We start from the raw sequence: 23097 nt of genomic DNA on the forward strand, positions 1-23097 counted from the left end.
AGTTCCAAATTCTATCGCTCTCTCAACAACCCTCAACTGGGACTTTTATATACCAACAGAGAATGAGCTGGAACTTCCTGGTTTGTGAAGCAAAATTTCTTATAAGGTCACACTCTCCCCTCCTCTCAATAGTCTCTCACTGCACCATTTGAAAAAGGGATTGGGAACTTGGAACCAGCAAAGTCTAAGCAAAGTGCTATGAGAAACTTAAAGTTTACTTTCACTTTAGAAAGACTTCAGCAGGAGGAAATGGGGGGGGCGGGGAGTGGTGTGGAGAGGAGTCCCTTCTGTGTGAAAATATGCATACAGATGAGTAATAAGCATGGCAAACAATTCACTTTGGCTGAAACTAAGATTACATGATGGAGAGTAGTAAATGAAAGTGCTAGAAAAATAGCTTGCAGCCAGACTGTGGAAGACCCTGAGGATTAGAAGTTTTTGTTTTATTCAGTAAACATTATGGGCCCCCTGAATGTTTTTTAAATGTAGATCAGAGTGGGCTATAGAACTGTACATACCCTTTGACCAGCAATACCACTACTAGGTCTGCATCCCAAAAGATAAAAAAGAAAAAAAGACCTATGATAAGCTAAAAGCATTTCCAGTAAGATCAGGGGTGAAAAAAGGACGTCCATTATCACCACTGTTACTCAATACTGTTCTAGAAAGGTTACCTTTAGCGATAAGAGAAGAAAAGAGAAATTGAAGGAATAAGAATATGCAAAGAAACAAAGCTTTCACTCTTAGCAGATGATATGATGGTATACTTAGAGAATCAAGTAAAAAATTACTTGAAATAATAAACAACTTCATCAAAGTTGCAGGATATAAAATAAACCCACATACCCACATAAATCATCGCCATTTTTATATATAACTAACAAAGCCAAACAGCAAGAAATAAAAAGAGAAATTCCATTTAAAGTTACTATAGACATTATAAAATATTTGGGAATCTACCTGCCAAAACAAACCCAGGAACTATATGAACACAATTACAAAACACTTTTCACACAAATTAAGTCAGATCTAAATACATGGAAAAATATCAGTTGCTTATGAGTAACCCGAGCCAATATAATAAAAAGACAATTCTACCTAAATTATATTACTTATTCAGTGCCATACCAATCAAATTACCAAAAATTATTTTACAGAGCTAGAAAAAAATAGCAAAATTCATCTGGAAGAACAAAAGGTCCAGAATATCAAGGGAATTAATGAGAAGAAATGCAAAGGAAGGTGGCCTAGCCATACCAGATCTTAAAATGTATTATAAAGCCGCAATCATCAAAACTAGTTGGTACTGGCTGAGAAACAGAGTGGCAGATCAGTGTAATACATTAGGCACGTAAGACACAACAGGCAATGACTATAGCAATCTACTATTTGATAAATGCAAAGACTCCAGCTTCTGGGATAAGAACTCACTATTTAACAAAAACTGCTGGGAAAACTGGAAAATAGTACGGCAGAACCTAGGCAAAGAACAACATCTTACACCCTATACCAAGATAGAGTCAAAATGGGTACATGATTTAGATATAAAGCCTGATACTAAATGTAAACTAGGAGAGCAAGGAATAGTTTACCTGTCAGATCTATGGAGAATGGAAGAATTGATGACCAAACAAGAGATGGAGAACATTATGAAATGCAAAATGGATGATTTTGATGACATTAAACTGAAAAGTTTTTGCACAAACAAAGGCAATGCACCCAAGATTCGAAGGGAAGTAGAAAGCTGGGAAACAATTTTTATAGCCAGTGTCTCGGATAAAGGCTTCATTTCTAAAATATATAGAGAACTGAGTTGAATTTATAAGAATACAAGTCATTCCCCAACTGATAAATGGTCAAATGATATGAACAGGCAATTTTCGGAGGAAGAAATTAAGCTATCTAGAGTCATATGAAAAATTGCTCTAAATCACTATTGATTATGATAATGCAAATAAAAACACTCTGAGGTACACCTACCACATTGGCTAATGTGACAAAACAGGAAAATGATAAATGTTGGAGAAGATGTGGGAAAATTGGAACACTAATGCACTGTTGGTGGAGTTGTGAAGTGATCCAACCATTCTGGAGAAGAGTTTGGAACTATGCCCAAAGGGCTAAAAAACTGCATAACCTTTCACCCAGCAATACCACTTCTACAGCTGTAACCCAAGGAGATCATAAAAATAGAAAAGGACCCACATGTACAAAAATATTTATAGCAGTGATTTTTGTGGCCAAAGAATTGGAATTTGAAGGATGCTCATCAACTGGGTAATGGCTGAAGATGTTGTGGTATATGAATGTAATGGAATACTATTGTGCTGTAGGAAATTAAGAGGGGGATGGTTTCAGAAAAAACATGTCAAGACCTATTTGAAATGATAGAAAGTGAAGTGAGAAGAACCTCAAGATCATTGTGCACATTAACAGCAATGTTGTATGAAGATGAATTGTGAAAAGTTTGGTTAATCTTATCAACACAAAGATCAAAAACACAATTCTAAAGGACTTGTGGCCAAAGAAAAAATGCTATCCACCTCCAGAGAGAATACTGAGGAACTTTGGGTGCAAACCGAATTATACTTTCCTTACTACATTTTTTTTTAAAAAGCTAATATGGAACTATATTTTGCATGATTTCACAAGTATAATTGGTGTATTGTTTACCTTCTCACCAAGTGGGCATGGGGGAGGAGGGAGAGAACTCAAAATTTAAAAGTAAAAGAATTTTATAATTCATTGAAAAAGGTATATCAGAGCCAAACATTAGGAAATGGTCTGCAAACTCAGGTGTCACATTATCTTTTCTTTTATTTTTGGAGGGGGAAAGGCTGGGCAATTGGGGTTAAGTGACTTGCCCAAGGTCACACAGCTAGTAAGCGTGTCAAGTGTCTGAAGTCAATTTGAACTCAGGTCCTCCTGACTCCAGGTTCAGTGCTCTACTCACTGCGCCACCTAGCTGCCCCTCAGGTGTCACATTTTAAGGAGTTGTAGGAAAAAAAAGTGGGGGGCCCCCCTACCCTGGGAAGGGACTAGAGACCGTGCTTAGCACTGGCAGAAGGAAATGAGACTGTTTACATCTGTCTTCAAATGCCCAAAGGTCTTTTCACTTGCAAGAGGGATTAGACTTGTTCTCCTTCTTCCCAGAAAAAAGCAAAGCAGAACAGAGAATGAGTTGAAACTGTAAAAAGGAAGATTTCTTTGGGGGGGGGGGCAAGAAAAAATAATTGCTAATGTCAGCCTCCAAGTTTGGTTAAAAGAGGCGAACAGGCTAGGTAATAAATTCATAGTGCTTATTCCTTTAAAGCTAGAAGAATACATGCATGCATGAAGCCAAAACATGTATTCTGACTGCCTTATTCAAAAAAGGCAAGCCTTTTTATTTTTTAGAACAATCCCAACTCAGAATGTCTGTGTCCTTCAGATTTATGGTCTCCATATATGTTTAACCATGGCATGAGAAAGGAAGTTTCTTAGTTGAATAAGTTGCAAGTAAAATAAGACAATTGACAAAGTGTCAATTGAAATTGTGATCCCAGGATATCTGTGTTTCCCCAGTACAGCCTATGTCCATAAGATACTAAGCTAAGAGAAGTCCCACTACTCAAGACAAGGTCTGGTCCCAGGCATCCTTCCCTCTAGTGGTTAAAATGGGGGAGAATGGTCCTGGTCAGTCTCATCTGGTCTTAAAGTTGTTAACACAAGAATGGGCATTTTTGGAGCAAAGCAAAGCATGTCTGCTTGTTTAGTTAACAGGCTTTGGTCCTTATTAGGGTTCAAATGATCTTAAATGACTATCACTAATAATCAGCAGGCTATTCTGAAATGTAAGGGGCTGTCTGGGGAAGGAGAGTTCCCTCTCCCTCAAAGTCTGTCCAAGAGGCTTCTGGCCAGATGCCACCACTGCGGGGCACACAAGTGGCACTAGTCTGAGTAGAGCCTGGTGGGACTGGCGCTGAGGGTGGAAGAAGGGCAGGAGGAAGCTCCAGATGAGAGTAAGGCAGGCACTCGCAGGATTCCCAATTCCAGAATCTGCATCAGCGCCCAGGGCTCTCCAGTGAGGCTGCACCCTGAGTTGTTTCCTCATTGTTTCCCTGCCCAGGCTCCCCTTTCCATCACCCCCTGCTGGGCAGGGGTGGGGTCGGAAGTCCAGACCCCCTACTTCACTCTCCCAAGCCCCAGCACCTCCAAAGCGGATATCACTTGGGTGGGCAAGGGGCCAGGAGGAGAGGGTTGGCACCGCCCCGGGGAGAGAACAGCGCCTCTCCCGACCTGCCTGCAGCTGAACTGGCGCTGGAACCCGGCCGGACACTAGACTAATGTAGCCCCCGCCCCCGTCCTTCCTCCTCTGGGTGGCCGTCCCAGTCTTCGGGGCAGCTCCGCTCCTGCTCCACCTGGGGGTGTGCCCCTGGTGCCTGGGCCCCGGCCTTGCTCCGCTTCCGGCTGGCCTGAGATGCCCCTGCACGCGGCAGCCGGGACCAACGGCCGCCAGCCCGGGGCCAAAGGCTGCCACCCCAGGGCCGGGCTCCGGGGCCCCTATGGCGAGCCCCATCCTGGAGCCAACACCGAGGCCGCGGGCCCCGCGCCGAGTTCGCAGCCCCCGACCGCAGCCTCAGCCCCGGCGGCTAGTTCCCCATCTGCGGACCCCGAGCGAGCGGCCCTCACCTCTTAAGATGCGAGTGCGTGTGGCCACGCCAGGCAGGGGCCTGGCCGCAGGAAGCGGGGAAGGAAGGCAACGCCCCAACTCCTGGCCCTGCCCTTCAGCCTCGTGGAGCCCCAACTGTCCGGAAGGCCCCAGACGCCTTGCGCAGTCTCCCACCAGGAGCGGCAGGGGCATCAGGTCGGGCGGGCGGTGCTGCGCAGGCGCGAGTCCCCTCCTTAACGGCTCACTAGTCTGCACGCCTCACCACCTTCACCTGAGCGCGTGCAGCCGGAGGAGGCGGCAGCGGCAGTAGCCAGAGAGGTAGGCCCGCAGAGCTCTAGCTGGTGAGCGGTGGGGAAAGGCAGCCGACCTGGCCCTGCAGCCTCGACCTGAGGAGACATTGGACAAATGGGAAGACATTGGGGGTTGAAGGGCTGGGGGTGAACGTTGGAGGCTGGGATCGGGTCTGCGTGATGGGGGAAGTGCTGGGCTTGTGCAGGGGGTGGCCGGGTGGACTGGGGCGGGGTGGGGGGGGGGGTGAGGAAGGGGAAGAGGAGCAGGTGGGGCTGATGCAGGAAAAGAGCTGGATGGCCCTTGGGGTAGGAGAGGGAGAGCTGGAAGAGGGCCCTCCTCGTGGGAGAAGGCCTCCGCAAGTTCTGACCCATGGTCTGGTGGTACTCGACCGGGGTACAGGGGCCGCTCGGGCCTTCCCTCCTGTTCCCGGTGCCGGGCACACAGCAGGCACTTAATAAACGCCGACTCGGCTGGAGCAGCGGAAGGGAGCACGTTGCTGCCATTCCTCTCCCTTAACTCGCCCGCCCCATCTATTTTTAACCGTTAATATTAAAATCTTGAAATTTCTCATTTCCTGCCTGTGTGTTGCCCTCTTGTAGCGAAGGCAGCATGTCAGACCAGGAGAGGATCCAGGCGCGTCTGCGGAAGGAGATCCGCTCCCTGCTCATCTCCAGCAAGGACGGCCTGAGCCCGCAGCAGCTGGAGAGGGAGTACCTGTCCATGGGGGGCAGCCACCTGCCGCTCCGTGTCCTGGGCTACCGGACCACCATGGAGCTGGTCTTGGCCATGCCCGATGTGGTGAGCGTCTGCCCCTGCAGAGATGGCACCGTCATTCTCAAAGGTAGGCCGCAGAGCCCCAGGGGTGGCCCCCCAGATGAAGTTGACCCTCGCAGCCGGCACAGGTGTTAGGGCTGGAGGAAACCGGGAGAAGGGGTCCTCACATCTGGGGTCCCGTGAGCCAGTCCAGAGGAACTCTTATTCTGTGCCTGAGAAAGCTGAGGCCCCATAAGGTCACTGATGCAACTTTAAAGGTTGCAAAGTCCTTGTAGGAATCCCGTGAGGTCCTTAGTAGGAATATTAGGGCTTTGATAGTCACGCATGTGTGCATCTGCGAGTTCAGCTGTGTGATGATTCCTTCCTGTGACCCGAGGAACAACCGAGCTATCGCGTGCTTATCCTGCGTCCTTCCAAAAATTCAGTGAAAGGTTCACCCAGCATTCTGGGGGCTTTTCTTTTTTATTCTTGATACTGTGAGGATACAGTGAGGGCATGGGCTGTCCATTGGTTATCCTTTATACAAGCAACCAGTCTTTTACAAACCCAGAGTGTTTTTGATGACATTCTACTTCTTCTCCTTTGTAATTCTGTATTTGTAATGTAACACAGCCTACCTGCATTCACCATGTGCCTGTCCACTGCCCTCAATTTCAATTCTTCAGACACTCCAATATCCTGTAATTTGTAGCAGTGACACTTCACCAGAAGAATATTGATATTAAAAAGATGGGCCTTTGTTTCAGAGAGAGCTTGCTGTCTTGAAATATACTACATCGTTACCCAAAAGCAATCCAGTTCTTTTCCCTTTTTCTGTTGAAATTTGGATGCCACTCATTGTACATTTGCAGTATTTGTCCAAGATAAAATATACTATAGACATGATCTATATAGGTTGCCCATCCACCTGATATTGTGATGTCGTAGACATTCTTTAGTCACTTACTTTTTTCCTGTGCGGATGATTAAGTTAAACTCTTGAGTTGGGAGCCCATCTAGAAGACTAGCTTGTTTTAGTGAACAAACTGTTAGGTCTAGGGGGAGCCATAGATTTTCTATTTGTTCTAATTCAGTTCTTTTTAGTCCTGTCTGACTCTTCATGACCCCACATTTGGGGTTTTCTTGGAAAAAATACTAGAGTGGTTTGCCATTTCTTTCTCCAGCTCATTTTACAGAGGAAGAAACAGAGACAAATAGGGTTAAGTGACTTCCTCAGGTCACACAGCTAGAAAGTGTCTGAGGCCGGATTTGAACTCAGGTCTTCCTGACTGCAGGCCTGGTGCCACCTTGCTACCCATCTATACATCTCACTTAGTTGTGTGATGATAATGATGCTGTCAGCTGATAATATTGCTTTTGAAAACTTGCCTCCTTTTCTGATATCCCCTGCCAAGGTTGACCTTGATGTATGTGTAGACTGTCAGAATTTTATAGATGAAGTAGATATGTGGTTATTAATGTTCTCTGTCTTATTTTTTGGTGGTTCCAGGATTTTTTCCATGCTTTTGTTACCATGCCTTCCTTTAGATTCCTTGAAAATAGATAATTGCAATGTGTTTAAAATTGTCAGCTCTAGTACTGACCTCATCTCTGTACAGGTGATTGGGGCCAGCTGCTTTTTCTGTCTTTGTGGCCCCTTCAATCCCATAACCCCCTCCCATACTATCGCACCAGGACTGTTTTTGAAGTCCAAATGTCCTTTAGCTCCCCTGTCCTTGATGGTGAAAAGTGGATGAGAAAAATCTTTGTTGTCTTCTGTTTATTGACCTTCTTACATTTTCATCCTTAAATCCTCTCAAAACAGGCCCTCTCACTGGTTCTTCCCTCCACTGCTTCTGTTTTGTGAGGCAACTCTGTGCTTATGATTTTCCACTATCCTTTTCCATGTGATTTTAGGTTTATATTCTTAATTGGTGCTGGCTCTTGATTATCATATCTTTTCTGCTTGACAAGTTAAGTATTTTCTGATTAAGATGGTTTTTAGACTCTTGGTCATTACGGCAATTTATTTACATCTGTTGAACTTCTATATGAAATGATTATGGTTTTTTTTTTATTGATGTCCTTTCGTCCATGAATTCCCTAGGTGACTACAACAAGAATCTGTGTAAATAGGTCAGGCTGAAATTATTATAATTACACTTCATATCTTTTTCTCATGTGTATTCTTTCTAGTTTTCTATTTTAATAATTGCTTTAACAAGCCCTTGGTGTGATTGTACACAGACACTTGATTCAAGAATAACTCATATCAGTAACAAATCATTTCCTATCAGTAATATAATTTTTCTTATGTTACTTGGTGCTTAACCCATCCAACATCTTATGATTCTTTTCTCAAAGAAAGTATTCTTGGTGTATAGAGGTGAGGCTTGTGTGTTTACAGTCCTTGGCTTCTCTCCTTACCCCTGAGCCATATTTTCCAGTGCGTTTTTTTTTCTGTCCACCTATTCCTACTTTTTTTTGTTTAGAAATGCAAGTTTATCCTCTATTCCTACTACCAATAGTACTGTACTTGCATTGTGCTTTACATTTAAAAAAATTATTTTTAGTTTACAATATTCAATTTCACGAGCTTTTGAGTTCCAAATTATCTCCCCCTCCTCCCCAAGATGGCATGCAATCTGATATAGATTCTACATAGACATTCACATTAAACCTATTTTCACATTAGTCATGTTGCAAAGAAGAATTATAACCAATGGAATGAACCATGAGAAAGAAGAAGCAGAACAAAATAAAAAAGAAGGAGAGCAGATAGTATGCTTAAATCTGTATTCAGACTCTGTAATTCTTTTTTTGGAGGTGCAGAGCATTTTCCATCATGAGCCTTTCGGAATTGTCTTAGAACCTTGCATTGCTGAGAAGGGCCAAGTCTGTCAAAGTTAGTCATCGCACAATGTGGCTGTAGCTGAGTACAATGTTCTCATGGTTCTGCTCCCCTCACTCAGCATCAATTCATATGTGTCTTTCCAGGTTTTTCTGAAGTCTACCTGCTCATCATTTCTTATAGCACAATAGTATTCCGTTACATTCATATACCACAACTTGTTCAGCCATTCCCCAGTTGATGGGCATCCCCTCAATTTCCAATTCTTGGTCACCACAAAAAGAGCTGCTCTAAATAGTTTTGTACATGGTGGCTCTCTTCCCACTTGTGTGATCCCTTTGGGATACAGCCCTAGAAGTGGTATTGCATGGTCAAAGGGTATGCACATTTTTATAGCCCTTTGGGCATCACCTATTCCTCCTTTTGCATTTAGATCACTGTGTATCAAATTATACCCTACATTGTTAAGTTCTCATTGAGTACTTTGTAAAGGGTGTATCCCTTTGTCTTCTATGGATGTTGATACACATGCTACAGCTATTTCTGTATATGATCTTTCATAAAAATAGTTAATATGAGCACCCTGATGGAATATGACTAGATATCCCATAAAGTGTCTCAGATGCCTTTGGAAGAATGATAAAATCACCTGTGACAGCTTATTTATATCGCCTGTCTTCTGATTTCAGGAAAGCCAAAACTGATGAAATTCAGTTCTTCTAATACGTCATTGGAGAAGGTTCTCACCTTAAGTTAATTCTTATAGATGGCCTAAAAACTATACTTCTTAACACCCTCTGCCCTCATTTCTTCCACTTTATCGTTTTCATTGAAGAAGCAGAAGTTGGGAAAGGCATGCATAACTAAGAGCTATTTTTATTTTGCATTTTTCTTCACTTGGTTGTCATGTCCAAAAAATTTATCACCGAGTATGTGACTTAGTGATGATAAGCATTTCTCCATTTAGCTAATTTGGTCCTCAAAAGCAGGTGCTCTCTGTTACCGAGACTCTATTAGAAGCCAGACCTTTCCCTCTTTTGGCAGGGACTTGCCAAACCATGGGGTACTTCATACAGGCATCAGAGTAAGAAGAATGAGGTTTGGAGATGTTAAATGGCTTGCCCAGGGTCACACAAATAGTAAATGTTCACCAGCAGGATTCAAATTCAATTCTGTTCTGCTTCATAGGATCACAGATTTAGAATTGGAAGGTACCTTTGAGGTTATCAAATCAAATCCTCTGATTTTACAGATGAGGAAACTGGGGCCCAGAGAACTTAAGTGACTTGTCCAGCATCATGGAGCTACTAACTGTGTGAAGCAGGATTCAGGCTTAGGTCTTGCTGACTGCCAAGTCCATCACTTACACTATATTGTCTCTAATAGATCTCTGGAGAAATAATATTGATAAATATAATCATTTTATGTGGGTTTTAAATCTTCTAGGATTTAATAAGCAATATTTTTGCTTCTCTTTTCTATCCTCTGGAAAGCTTAACCTTGAAATAAACAAAAAGCAGGAAGTATAGGAAGAAGGGAAAAGACTAGATGTAATCCCTAAAGATTTTTCTGGCTCTTATCTTTTTCTTTTTTTTTAATCATTTGGACCATCCCAAGTTCAAATTAAAACACCAGCCAATATAAAAAACTGCATGTGTGTATATATGTATATATGATATATAATATGTGTATAACATGCATATATGTATGTATAACATAGTATATACTATGAACATTATATAATACATACACATATACATACACACAAATAGTTTAACTAGTGTCAAATAAAAGATTACGTTTATAGGGAGCTCAAGGAGGAACTGCAGTCCTAATGTTCCCTTTTCTTCCTTTTTCTTAGCCATTCCAGATGAAACAACCAAAGGAATAGCAAGTTTGGTTGCAAAACAAAGGAGTAGTAAGAAGCTTCCAAATTCTGCCCAGAAAAGAAGGGCAAGAGTTGGTTCTAGTTCTGGTTCTCGTCAAAGAATACCGTACCGGGGGAGGATACTTCCCATTCTTCCAGCTGTGGTAAAGAGTGAACTAAGAGACCTCTTGGCTTTTTCTCCAATCCTCCTTTCTGATTTCGAAAAGGCCTTTGCAAAGAGATTTGGACGACCGTTCCAATATATGCAATATGGATTCCTTTCTATGTTTGAAGTGCTGAGTGCAGCTTCAGATATCATTGCTGTTGAGCAGACCTGGGCAGGTTCTTTGTTGACCTTAAAGCAAAATCTACCAAGTGAACAGAAGAGGGGGTTACCAGCAGGTAAGAGTGTGAGCATGGGTAGCAAATTCAGATATTTTTTCCCTTCTCTTCCTCTTAAAAATAAATGAGGGTAGTTGAAGGTGTTAACTCTACACAGACTTATTATGACTTAGTAGGTATAACATACATTGAGTGATGAAATTTATCATCTAAAATGCAATTTTATCTCCTGGCACCAGTGTTGTAGCCATCTGGTTTTTATAGTGTAAAAGTACCTGAAGAACTCCAGTATCGTTTGCAGTATAACACTTAACAATTTTTTCCTTATACTTAATGATTCTTAATGGTTTACAAAGTGATTTTTATGTAGATTTTTACTTGCTCTTCACAAGATCCTTGAAAGGTAGGCAATGTAGATTTGTAAGATCTAGCAGGAGAACACACTTGATGAAAGTGTAATACTTTTCCCTTTGGGAAGATTCTTCTCTTCTACCAGGGGCACAGCTTTGGGGTATGAATGGAGCAATGGGAAAAAATGCCCAGTTAAATTAACTCTTGGTAGTCAGGTGACAGAGATGTAAGCCACTTTGTCTTCATATGTACAGTGTAGGTATTCTTATTCTCTTTTATAAATGAGGAAACTGAAGTTCAAAGAAGTAAATTATTTGCCCAAAGTCACTTACCAGTAGTCAAGTTGGATCTCGGGTGTTTGGACTGCTGAATCCAATGTTCAGTCCAATGTGTTTTTTCCACTTTAAAATGCAATCTCATTAGATGATGCTTGCCTGTCGCTATTGCAGTTGAAGTAAGTCTCACTAAACAAGTGGGAATCTAGTTGAATAATTTCTTCCCTAGTTCGAGTAGTTGATAGCCTTTCTCTTTATCATATTTTATTAATGAGATGAAGAAAAGATTGTGGTAATAGATTAATGGTCAATTTCTTGAAAGTATGTTAAGTCAATAAGCTTGGCTTTTGATAAGATTTTTTTCACTTCTCTTTTATACATGTAAGGTAAAACATCACAAGCTGGAACAAAACAAGGCAAATCCTGCATGCAAACACCTATAGTAAAGACACATTTGCCAGAACCTGCTTCAGCTACTGAGCCACTGAAACAGCCACATCCAGTGAAAACCACAGAATTGAATGATGTGGAGGCCTCTTCTTTGGACCAATCTGAGGAATTAAACCAGGTGGGAAACTTTGGAGGTGATAATGCTTTTAAAAAAATTCAGTTTGTCTCCCAAATATAATATATGCTAACTATACAATAAAAAACACGTTTAGATTTTTAAAACCCAAATTTTTTAGTTATTTCAGGGAGAAGGAGTCTAATTTTTCACATGGAAGTGACTTGGCATCCTTAAACCTTTACTAATTTTGATCTAACAATGAATACATATTTGAAACTAAGTGCCATTAAAGTCATTTTAATGTGAAACTCAAAGAAGCAAAGGTTCTTTCAGGGTGTAATGTATAGCGATAGATTTTTAAAGACCTTTTACTTAGTGCCAAATATACCTTGAAAAATGGAAACAAATGGAAATCCATTCTGCTGTCAGAACTGTTCATTGCAACATTGGGATGCTAGAGAGACTATGGTTAGGAGAATTCCTCCTAGCTTGAAAAAAGTGTTGGTAAGCTAACTGACAATGTTCACTAAGAATTAGTATAAGAAGGAAAAGTTCTAGGTAAAGATAATGAATAAGTGAAGACTCTTCCAGTTGACTAACATTAGTACCATCTTAGAAGATAACATTGATTATGATGGGAAATTCTAAGGTAAAACAATATTTTTGATCATGCTCCTTGAATGAATAAATACTACTTGAGTGTATCTTAACTTGCTTGTTGATTTATGCTGAAAAGTACATTTGCTTAAGTAAAAGAAATGTCATTTTGTATCTTTTTTGTATTTTACCTTTTACCATCTTCTTGACACCATAGTTTTGTTTTTTATTTTTTGAAGCTGGAAAATATTTTTAAATCAGTGATTGCACAAATTGGACCAAGAGGGACCATCGATTCAGAACTAAAGAAGAAAATAAAGTTTGTAAGTGTTCTATACTTCTGGGAAGTATGTAAGAGCAATGGGATTTGGGGGAGGGGGAACAGACTGCTGTGGTGAAAGAGCCCTGGATTTATAATCTGAGAACCTGGGAATAATAGAGTACTGTTAATGATTGTCTTCGTGACATTGGACAAATTATTCTTGTTCCTTTCTCAAGGAATTCAGAATGTGATTTACAGTCTTCCTCTATGTCCCTTGTTCTCAAGAACTTCAGCTGACCAATCGATGCTCTGTTAGAAACTGTAGCTTTCTAATTCATCAGTCTCTTCAACTCCCATGACCTTCCCACCATCTCTGCCACATGTAGATATGGTCACATCCATGATTTCATCTCATAACTGTTCTTCTGCTTGATCTAGGACTCTGAATTTACTTTTTCTGTCCACATGTCTCCCTGTGCCTTACATTTCCTATACCTATTCTGGGACCTCTCCAAGACCTCTAGTTGCTCAGTTTCCTCCCATCATCACCTCAATGCTGGTCTTACTTTCCTTCCTTGAAAATCTTGACCCTATAGTTAACCAGTTCAACTACTCTCACTCACTTCTGCTCTCAAATTCCTTTCCCCCTTGTCCTGTCACTGCTCAGTCTTGAATGTTGGGTTACCTCTACTATTCAGCTTCCCTTCCTCTCTGCACATGCTGTAGAATATGACTGGTTATGACAAAACCAAGCAAATTGACTTCACTACAGATTTATATTACTCAACCTTTACTGGGTCTTCAGAGTTATTCCACAGTCCTTTTTTATTCCGTAATGGATTCCCCTACTTGCCATGATTGTTCCAGACTTCTCTCCTCAAGTGTTCTGTGGTATACTTTTCCATTCAGCAGAGAACCTCACATCAGCTTATTATCTGAGAAAATAGGCCCCTTAAAATGATGAGTTCCCTCATGTCTGCTGTTGTATACCTCAGCATTTTAATATTCTTCATTCTCTCCTCCTGTACTCTAGTCTCATAAAGAAGTGACCTTTCTCTTCACCCAGACCAAATCTCTCCACTTGTGTCTTTGATTCCATCCCTTCCTGTTTGCTTTTGCAGCTGAACCCTTCATTCAAATGCTCTTTCTCTCATTTTCAGTATCTCCCTATCTATTGACTGCTTCCTTGCTACCTACAGATCTGCAAAGGTCTACACTATCCTTTAAAAAAATCACAACAAACTTTCGCTTGACCCAGCCATCTCTAGCTATCATCCTACATCTTTTTCCAAGCCATATCCCTACAAGTCACCCATACTCTGGTTTCTGTCTCTTGCCTTCCTACTCACTTTTCTATCTGATCCCCCTTTCCTAACAAAAACTACATTCTTCATTATTGTAAACCAATTTTAAATACTGAATCTAGTGGCTTTTTTTCAGTTCTTATTTTTCTTGTGCTCTCTGTATCATTTGACACTGTTCACCAGCAGTACCTTAAAAATAAGGTACTTAAAAATAAAATTGAACATATCTAGGCTACAATTTCCTCATTTGTAAAATGAGGGAGTTTAACTTGACATTCTCTAAAGTCCCTGATCTCTCCTGAATCCACCTAGCTGAAGAGTCATTGAGCCCTCATTTTAATATCTTGTCTGCAAGTATAACATGAAAGATCTTTGTCAGAAGCTTTGCAAAATCTTTGATATTCTTTTCATCTACCCTGTCCAAAAAAGGCTATCAGATTAGTTTGGGATGTCCATTTCTTGATTATTCCATGCTACATCTTAGTTCATTGCTCTTTTAAAAATTATTTCATAATCTTGGCTATCATCAGCAAGTGTGTAGTTTGCAAGCTGTCTTCTCTTTTTTGAAATCAGGACAGCATTTGTCCTATTCTCCATGCTCTTTGTAAAAATACATTTTATTGATATACTATTTTTGGTGCCCCAATTTCCCAATATTCCTCCTTTGTACCTCCCATAGATTCATTCTGTATAACAAGGAATGTTTTAAATGTTCTTTTTGTTCTTAATACTTACAGCAAAGAGAAAAAACAGTAAAATTGATTAAAACAACAACAAAAAACCTTGAAAATATACGCAGTATTCCACAACTTTACGTTTCTCATCTCTGCAAAGGAGTAACGTGAATCTTTTTATTTTTGATCTGAAGCCATGTTTGTTCTTTGTAATTTTGCAATATTCACTTTTGATTGTTTTGGGGTGGCTATTTTTTTCCATTTGTGTGTTGCTATAGTCATTGTGTATATTGTTTTCTTGCCTGTACTTCTTCACTTCCTTCATTTAAGTGTTTTCATGCCTCTCTGTATATATCATAAATGTAATTTCTTACATCATGGTAATATTTGATTACTTTCATGTACTTTATTTCTTTAGCCATTCCGTTTCTACTTCTTTGACACCCAAAAAGTGCTGCTATGAATGTTTTCACACATATGGGAACTTTTCTTTTTCTCAGTGACCTTGGTGTGGGTCAGTTCATGCCTAGTATCTCTCTGTACGGCTGTCTTCCCCTATCTCTCCCTCTTCCCCTCCCCCGCTTCTAACCCCAGATGGCCAATCACTCCAGTATCTCTGCCAAGAAAACCCCCAGTGGGGTCATGAAGAGTCAGAAATGACTGAATAGCAATAATGCTTGTCTCTGGGTCAGACAGTGTGACAATTTTAGTCACTTTATTTCAGCAAGTCAACAGGCATTTATTAAGTGCATACTATGTACCAGACACTGTGGTTAAGTGCTGGGGTTACAAATAAAGGCTAAAACACTCCCTACCTTCAAGGAACTTATAGTCTAAGGAGGAAAGCAACATGTAAACAACTGTATATAAGATATGAACAAACTATGTTGGAAATAGTCTTAGAGGGAAGATGCCAGCAGTGAGAGGGACAAGGAGTCGTCTTGTTTAAGGTAGGATCTTAGCTGAGATTTGCAGGAAGCCTTGGAAGTCTTGAGGTAGAGACAAGGTGGTACTACATTCCAGGCCTGGGCAACAGTCAGAAAAAATGTAGCGATAGAGTGAAATTTGGAAGGAAAGGTAAGGAAGCCAATGTCATTGGATCATAGATTGTGTGGAAGGGAGTCAGGTGTGAGAAGACTGAAAAGGTAGTAAGGGGTCAGATTGTAAAGAGTTTTAAAAGCCAAACACACACAGGATTTTATATTTAATCCTGGAGGTAATAGGAAGCTGTGGGCCTAGATTGAGTGGGGGGTAGATTGGGGTCTGACAGTTCCAAATGCTTTCCAAAATGGGTGTACTGAATCACAGTTGCACCAACAATCCACTAGTGTGCCCGTCTATATTTTAAAATAGTTTTATTGTATTAAAAAATGTAAAAGCCGTTACTAGTTTATTGGCAGAGAGCAGGTTCTAGTCTTCCCTACTCCTTGCCTTAAAGGCTCTCATCCAACTAGGGGTTTTTAAGGGTTCCTTTGTAGATGCCAAGTTAACATTGTTCAGAAATCCTTTGATTGTGTCAACCCAGCAAAACTAGGTAACATGCCTTTGTCTCCCTCAGCTAGCACTTATTAAGGACCTTATTAAGGCCCTTATTAAGGCCCTCTCCTGTACTACTGTAATAACTGAATAGGTCTCTCTGCCTTTAGTCTTTGCTCTAATGTTTCCTCTCCAGAGCTGCTAAAATAAAATGTAATATCTGACCGTGTCATTCTCATGCTCTCAAAAACCTTGAGGGCATCTCTGAGGTTTCTAGGTCAAAGGTAAAACTGTTCAGCCTGACACTTAAAGTTTTGTACAGTTTGTTCTTAACTTCACTTTCTAGCACTGATACTCCACTTGATGAACTCTGTGTTCTTGCAGGTCCTTGCTTAACATTACATCTCTGTGTGTCTGAACTAGCTGTTCCACACGATTGAAGCCCTACCTTCTAGTTTCTGCATCTCAGAATCCTTGTCTTCCTTTGGGCTTAGGCTCAGCTGCTACCTCCTGTGAGAGCTACCTCCTGTGACACCTTGCCTGATTTTTGTTCCCTGCTTGAGTTAATAGTGCTCTCACTCTCTTCAGTTTACTTTGTTTTATGTATATACATCTCTTGGTACGTGTTTAAAAAAAAACCTAGGAGAATGTGAACTCCTTAAAGGCAAAGACTTTTAGTTTTGACTTTGTATCACCTAGCAGTGCTTTTTATATCAAGGCTTAATAAATACTTGTTGAATCAAGCATTCAGAAGTTAAATTTGACTACCTATTACCATAAATGGTTAAAGTTTTATTATGTCAGAAGGGAATGCTATTTTTATTTTATACTTTCTGTTACTAAGCCAAACTAAGTCATAACACTAAACAAAGTTTTTATTTTTATACTATTCAGAAAATATCTCTAAAATTTGATTGTGGGCCCCCTTTTGTTAGATAGAAAGTACTTTCACTTTGGGATCATAACTACTCTCTCTTTGACATTCTCTTTTCTGTAACTGACTTTTTTTTTCTTTGTTTATCTGTAATGTACTTTGAATTATTTATTGATGTTTCATTTTTGGCCCTTCTGATAATATTCATTGTTCTTTTTCAAACCCAACTCCACCATCCCATAGTTTAACCCAATACAAATATCATGATTATTCTTATCCTTGGGTAAATAATTTTTTCCACAAAGTCTTACTGTGGTGCCTCATTGTGGAATGGAGGGGACCTTGGTTTCTCCAAAGCTACATCAATAGAGCATAGATTTTAGTCTTTGGAAAGACTTTGAATATGGTCCTGGAAATAGATATCTACTTTCCTAGTACTAGTCTAGCTAATTATAGAGAGGCTCTTCACCAATGGAGTGGTTTTTTTTTCAATTTATTTAATATATTTAGTTTTCATCATTGATTTTCACAAAAGTTTGAGTTACAAATTTTTCCCCATTTCTACCCTCCCCCCACTCCAAGATGGCGTATATTCTAGTTGCCCTGTTCCCCAGTCAACCCTCCCATCTGTCACTCCACTCCCCTCCCATCCCCCTTTCCCTTCTTCTCTTGTAGGGCAAGATAAATTTCTATGCCCCATTGCCTGTGTATCTTATCTCCTAATTGCATGCAAAAACATTTTTTTGTTGTTGTTTTTGAACATCTGTTTTTAAAAGTTTGAGTTCCACATTCTCTCCCCTCTTCCCTCCCCACCCACCCTCCCTAAGAAGGCAAGCAATTCAACATAGGCCACATGCGTATCATTATGTAAAACCCTTCCACAATACTCATGTTGTGAAAGATTAACTATGTTTTGCTCCTTCCTAACCTATCCCCATTTATTGAATTTTCTCCCTTGACCCTGTCCCTTTTTGAAAGTGTTTGTTTTTGATTACCTCCTCCCCCCATCTGCCCTCCCTTCTATCATCCCCCCTTTCTTATCTTCTTCCTCCTTCTTTCCTGTGGGGTAAGATACCCAATTAAGTGTGAATGGTATTCCCTCCTCAGGTCAAGTCTGATGAGAGCAAGATTTACTCATTCCCCCTCACCTGCCCACTCTTCCCTTCCTACAGAACCACTTTTTCTTGCCACTTTTATGCGAGATAATTTACCCCATTCTATCTCTCCCTTTCTCCTTCTCTCAATATATTCCTCTCTTATCCCTTAAAATGATTTTATGTTTTTAGATATCATCCCTTCATATTCAACTCACCCTGTGCCCTTTGTGTGTATATGTATGTGTGTATATATATATGTGTGTGTGTGTGTGTGTGTATACCTACATATATGCATACACAGGTACACACATATGTGTATATATATGTATACACACACACACACACACACACACATATATATATATATGCATATTCCTTTCAGCTACTATGATATTGAGGTCTCATGAATCATACACATCATCATCTTTCTATGTAGGAATGTAAACAAAACAGTTCAACTTTACTAAGTCCCTTATGATTTCTCTTTCTTGTTTACCTTTTCATGCTTCTCTTGATTGTTGTTTTTGAAAGTCAAATTTTCTATTCAGCTCTGGTCTTTTCACTGAGAAAGCTTGAAAGTCCTCTATTTTATTGAAAATCCATATTTTTCCTTGGAGCATGATGCTCAGTTTTGCTGGGTAGGTGATTCTTGGTTTTAATCCTAGCTCGATTGACCTCCGGAATATTGTATTCCAAGCCCTTCGGTCCCTTAATGTGGAAGCTGCCAGATCCTGTGTTATCCTGATTGTTTTTCCACAATATTCAAATTGTTTCTTTCTGGCTGCTTGTAGTATTTTCTTCTTGATCTGGGAGCTCTGGAATTTGGTGACAATGTTCCTAGGAGTTTTCTTTTTGGGATCTATTTGAGAATGTGATCTGTGGATTCTTTCAATTTCTATTTTACCCTCTGGCTCTAGAATATCAGAGCAGTTCTCCTTGATAATTTCTTGAAAGATGATATCTAGGCTCTTTTTTTGATCATGGCTTTCAGGTAGTCCAATAATTTTTAAATTATCTCTCCTGGATCTATTTTCTAGGTCAGTGGTTTTTCCAATGAGATGTTTGACATCGTCTTCCATTTTTTCATTCCTTTGGTTCTGTTTTATAATATAATATCTTGATTTCTCATCAAGTCACTAGCTTCCACTTGCTGCAGTCTCATTTTAAAGGTAGTATTTTCTTCAGTGGTCTTTTGGACCTACTTTACCATGCTAATTCTGTCTTTCAAGGCATTCTTCTCCTCATTGGATTTTTGGAGCTCTTTTGGCATTTGAGTTAGTCTATTTTTTAAAGTGTTGTTTTCTTCAATATTGTTTTCAGTATTTTTTGGGTCTCCTTTAGCAAGTCATTGACTTGTTTTTCATGGTTTTCTTGCATCATTCTCATTTCTCGTCCCAATTTTTCCTCTACTTCTCTAACTTGCTTTTCCAAATCCTTTTTGAATTCTTCCTTGGCCTGAGACCAGTTCATGTTTTTCTTGGAGGCTATTGTTGTAGGCTCTTGCACTTTGTTGACTTCTTCAGGCCGTATGTTTTGGTCTTCTTTGTTACCAAAGAAAGATTCCAAATTCTGAGACTGAATCTGGGTGTGTTTTCGCTGCCTGGCCATGTTCCCAGCCAGCTTACTTGACCCTTGAGTTTTTCATCGGGGTATGATTGCTTGTAGAGCAAAGAGTACTTTGAGGGGATACACCGTTGATTTCAGAGCTATTTCTATATAGCCAGCTCTGCCACCCCAGCACTCCTCCTTCCTCAAGAACCACCAACCCAGGCCTGATGCAAATCTTCAGCAGGCTCTGCACTCCTGCTCTGATCCACCACTTAATTCCTCCCACCACGTGGGCCTGGGGCCGGAAGTAACTGCAGCTGTAGTTCTGTAGCTGCACCTCCCCCGCTGCCCCTGGGGTGGTGGCTGAACTGAGAACTCTGTCCCCCACAGCTTTTCCCACTAACCTTCTCTGTTGTCTTTGGTGATTTTTGGTTGAGAAGTCTGGTAACTGCCACAGCTCACTGATTCAGGGTGCTAGGGCCTGTTCTGCCCTGCTCCTGGTCTGGCTGGTCCTTCTGCCTCCCACGCTGAGCTCCGCTCCCCTCCACTCCGTGTGCCATAAACCTAATCCAGCGACCATCCAGGCTGTCCTGGGCTGCATCCCTGCTTCCCTCTGCTATTTTGTGTGTTCTGCAGTTCTAGAATTTGTTCAGAGCCATTTTTTATAGGTTTTTGGAGGGATGTGGTGGGGACCTCATGCAAGTCCCTGCTTTCCAGCCGCCATCTTGGCTCCACCCCTGGAAGTCCAGTGGACTGGTTTTATGGTGATATATTCTTTGGTCATGGCACCCATGAAAAAAAAAGACAAAATGGCCCCTAGCAGTCCATTGTGGCCTTGTACTTCTGGAGTGTCAGTGGTAGAGTGGAAGAAAGGACATTAATTTTTCTGTTGGTATTCTAAATATTAGATAATTGGCTCATAACTGAGTTATATACTACTATACTGAAAAGTATATATACTATGGTATGCTAGTGAAAGAACCAAACTGTAAATTTTGAGAAATTCACTACAAATGAAACCAGAAGACAAAACGAAGGTTTAGCTCAATAAATGGATGGGTGTCAGGGTCTTTTTGGAGAGGCAAAACATAGGAGTTGATTATATTGTGCACCCAAAGGCAACATAAAATATTTCATTTGGATACTTTAATTATCCTGAGCACTGCCATAGAAGATCATCTCTGCAGTCTACCACTTCTTTCATCATTTGCAAGATTGGACGTGATACTTCCTTAGTGTTCTTTATATTTTTGTTATTATGTATGTTCTGGTTCTGCTGTATTCTGCATCAGGTTATAAAAGTCTTTTCATTTTTTTGAATTCCTTATATGTGTAATTTCTTATTGCACAATAAAATTCTGGCTTTTCATTTTACTGAAGGCCCAGAGTGATGTACCCAGTCATGCAGAGGTCATAAGTTGCAGAGCCATGATTCAACTCTGATTCCAACTCCAGCGGTCTTCACTGTCGTTGTACTCATCTTGTTCAAAGCAGTTATAACTATCCTGGTTATCTCTCCAGCCTTGTCCCAAAAATTCTTTTGCTGTAGAGGGTTTTTCTGTATTAGTTCTACGAGGTTCTTTGCATTTTCAGTGTTACTCCTTTGCCTTCCAAAAGAATGCTTAGATTTGTTAGGAGATATCCTGGGATCTAAGCCTTGGTTTTTTATTTTTAAATGTATTGAATTTCAAGTTTTCTTCAACAATTTATAATTTTTATAGCAAAATCTAGTGTGATTTTGTCTAACTTTTTTTTGTATGTAATCTTTTTCCTATGTAAGAGTATTTTCTCTTGGTGTTTTGATTTAGAAGTTTAGCAGTGATCTTCTGGGAGAGTTGTGTTTTATTGTTTTTCCTTTGTAGAGGACTTCCTTCAGTTTGCCATGTGCAGCCATTTTTTTATTCTCAAAATTTTCTTGAATTATTTCCTGAACTATATGTAATGGGGGAGAGATATCGGTCTTCTGGATCTGTTGCTTTATATACAGTGCTTCCAAATCTTTTCCATGGTGGTTTTTTTTTTTGAGCTAGTTTTTCTGGTCCCAAAGCATTTGCCATTATTTCTACTATATATGTTCTACTTTCAGTTTTGTTCTTGTTTTAAAATTGTTCATGTTATTTTGATGACTTTTGCCATTTTCTCCTCAGATTTCTTACTTTCATTTAATTCTTCTCATTATTTCTTAGCTGTGTTCATGTTTTCTATGTCCTCTTGTCATTTTTAAAATTTCTAGTTATTTAATTTCATATATATGTTTGTTACCCAGATGAGGCTATGTGGTGTCATAGCTAGAGCATGGGAGTGGACATCAAGACATTTGAATTTCTTAACCTCATTCACACAACTAGCATTTATTAAGTACCTCTTACATATCAGGCCCTATGCTAGGACTGGGCAGTACAAATCCAAAGAATAAAACAATCTCTACTCTTAAGGAACTGGTATTCTAACTTTTTTCAATTTAAATTCTCAGTTTCCACATCTTATTAAAATGAGGAAAGTACTAGTCACCTGCCTCCCATAGGGTTGTTGTCAGGGTCAAAATAAGTGTTTGCAAAGCTTAAAATTTCAATATAAATGTGGACTCTTATTAACCATTTGAGCCTTTCAGGATTTCTTCGTTTATATTAAGAATTTTTTTAGTATACATTTTCATCACTTTCAGTGCTTTTTGCCTTCTATTCTATTACATATATTTGTATGTGTGAGTGTGTGTGTATAATAGATGTATTTTACTTCGCATGTTCTTCAGCTTGCTCATTTTAAATGAGTTTCAATGTTCATGTAAGAATAGAAAAATTTTCTTTTTTTTGGTATTTCTGTTTCCAGTTTTAAAGGGAATAATAAGGCTCTCTCTTTCCAGAAGTTAAAGTGTCCTCCCAATGAATTTACTTACCTACTGCCTGAAAAGAGAGCAGATAGGTAGCACAGTGGATAGAGTGTCGGGCCTGAGGTGAGGAAGACTGATTTTCCTAAGTTCCAATCTAGCCTCAGACAATTAGTAGCTGTGTGACCCTGGGCAAGTCACTAAACCCTCTCTGCCTCAGTTTCCTCATCTGTAAAATGAGCTGGAGAAGGAAATGTCAAACCACTCCAGTATCTTTGCCAAGAAAACCCCAAATGGGATCACAAAGAGTTGGATGTGATTGAAATGACTGAACACCAACTGCCTTCAATCAAACCTAAGCCGCCTTCATCCTTAAAAAACAAAACAAAAACCTTCACTAGACACTGCCATCCCCTCAAGCTATCATCTTATATCTTTCCTCCCCTTCTCAGCTAAACTTTAAGGAAAGGCTGTCTATCTGTACTGGCTATGTTTCCTCATTATCTTCAGAACCTCTGAAGTCTTGCTTCTGACCCCACCACTCAGTTG

General features: G+C 40.2%; 1 protein-coding gene and 1 pseudogene across 1 annotated transcript in view; one reads left to right on the plus strand and one right to left on the minus strand.

Moving 5' to 3' along the window:
* LOC118833242 overlaps positions 1 to 23097 on the minus strand; it is a 632463-nt pseudogene that overhangs the window by 471639 nt on the left and 137727 nt on the right.
* The window catches only part of LOC118833239 (tudor domain-containing protein 5-like), a 55378-nt gene continuing 37116 nt past the window's right edge, over positions 4836 to 23097 (plus strand). The window contains exons 1-5 of the mRNA XM_036740603.1: positions 4836 to 4969; positions 5542 to 5783; positions 10408 to 10815; positions 11768 to 11949; positions 12726 to 12809. Coding sequence (XP_036596498.1) covers positions 5552 to 5783; positions 10408 to 10815; positions 11768 to 11949; positions 12726 to 12809 — 906 coding nt within the window. The 5' untranslated portion in view covers positions 4836 to 4969; positions 5542 to 5551. The remainder of the gene's footprint in view (positions 4970 to 5541; positions 5784 to 10407; positions 10816 to 11767; positions 11950 to 12725; positions 12810 to 23097) is intronic.

This window comes from Trichosurus vulpecula (assembly GCF_011100635.1).
Source record: "Trichosurus vulpecula isolate mTriVul1 chromosome X unlocalized genomic scaffold, mTriVul1.pri SUPER_X_unloc_6, whole genome shotgun sequence".
In the NCBI taxonomy this organism is placed as follows: domain Eukaryota; kingdom Metazoa; phylum Chordata; class Mammalia; order Diprotodontia; family Phalangeridae; genus Trichosurus; species Trichosurus vulpecula.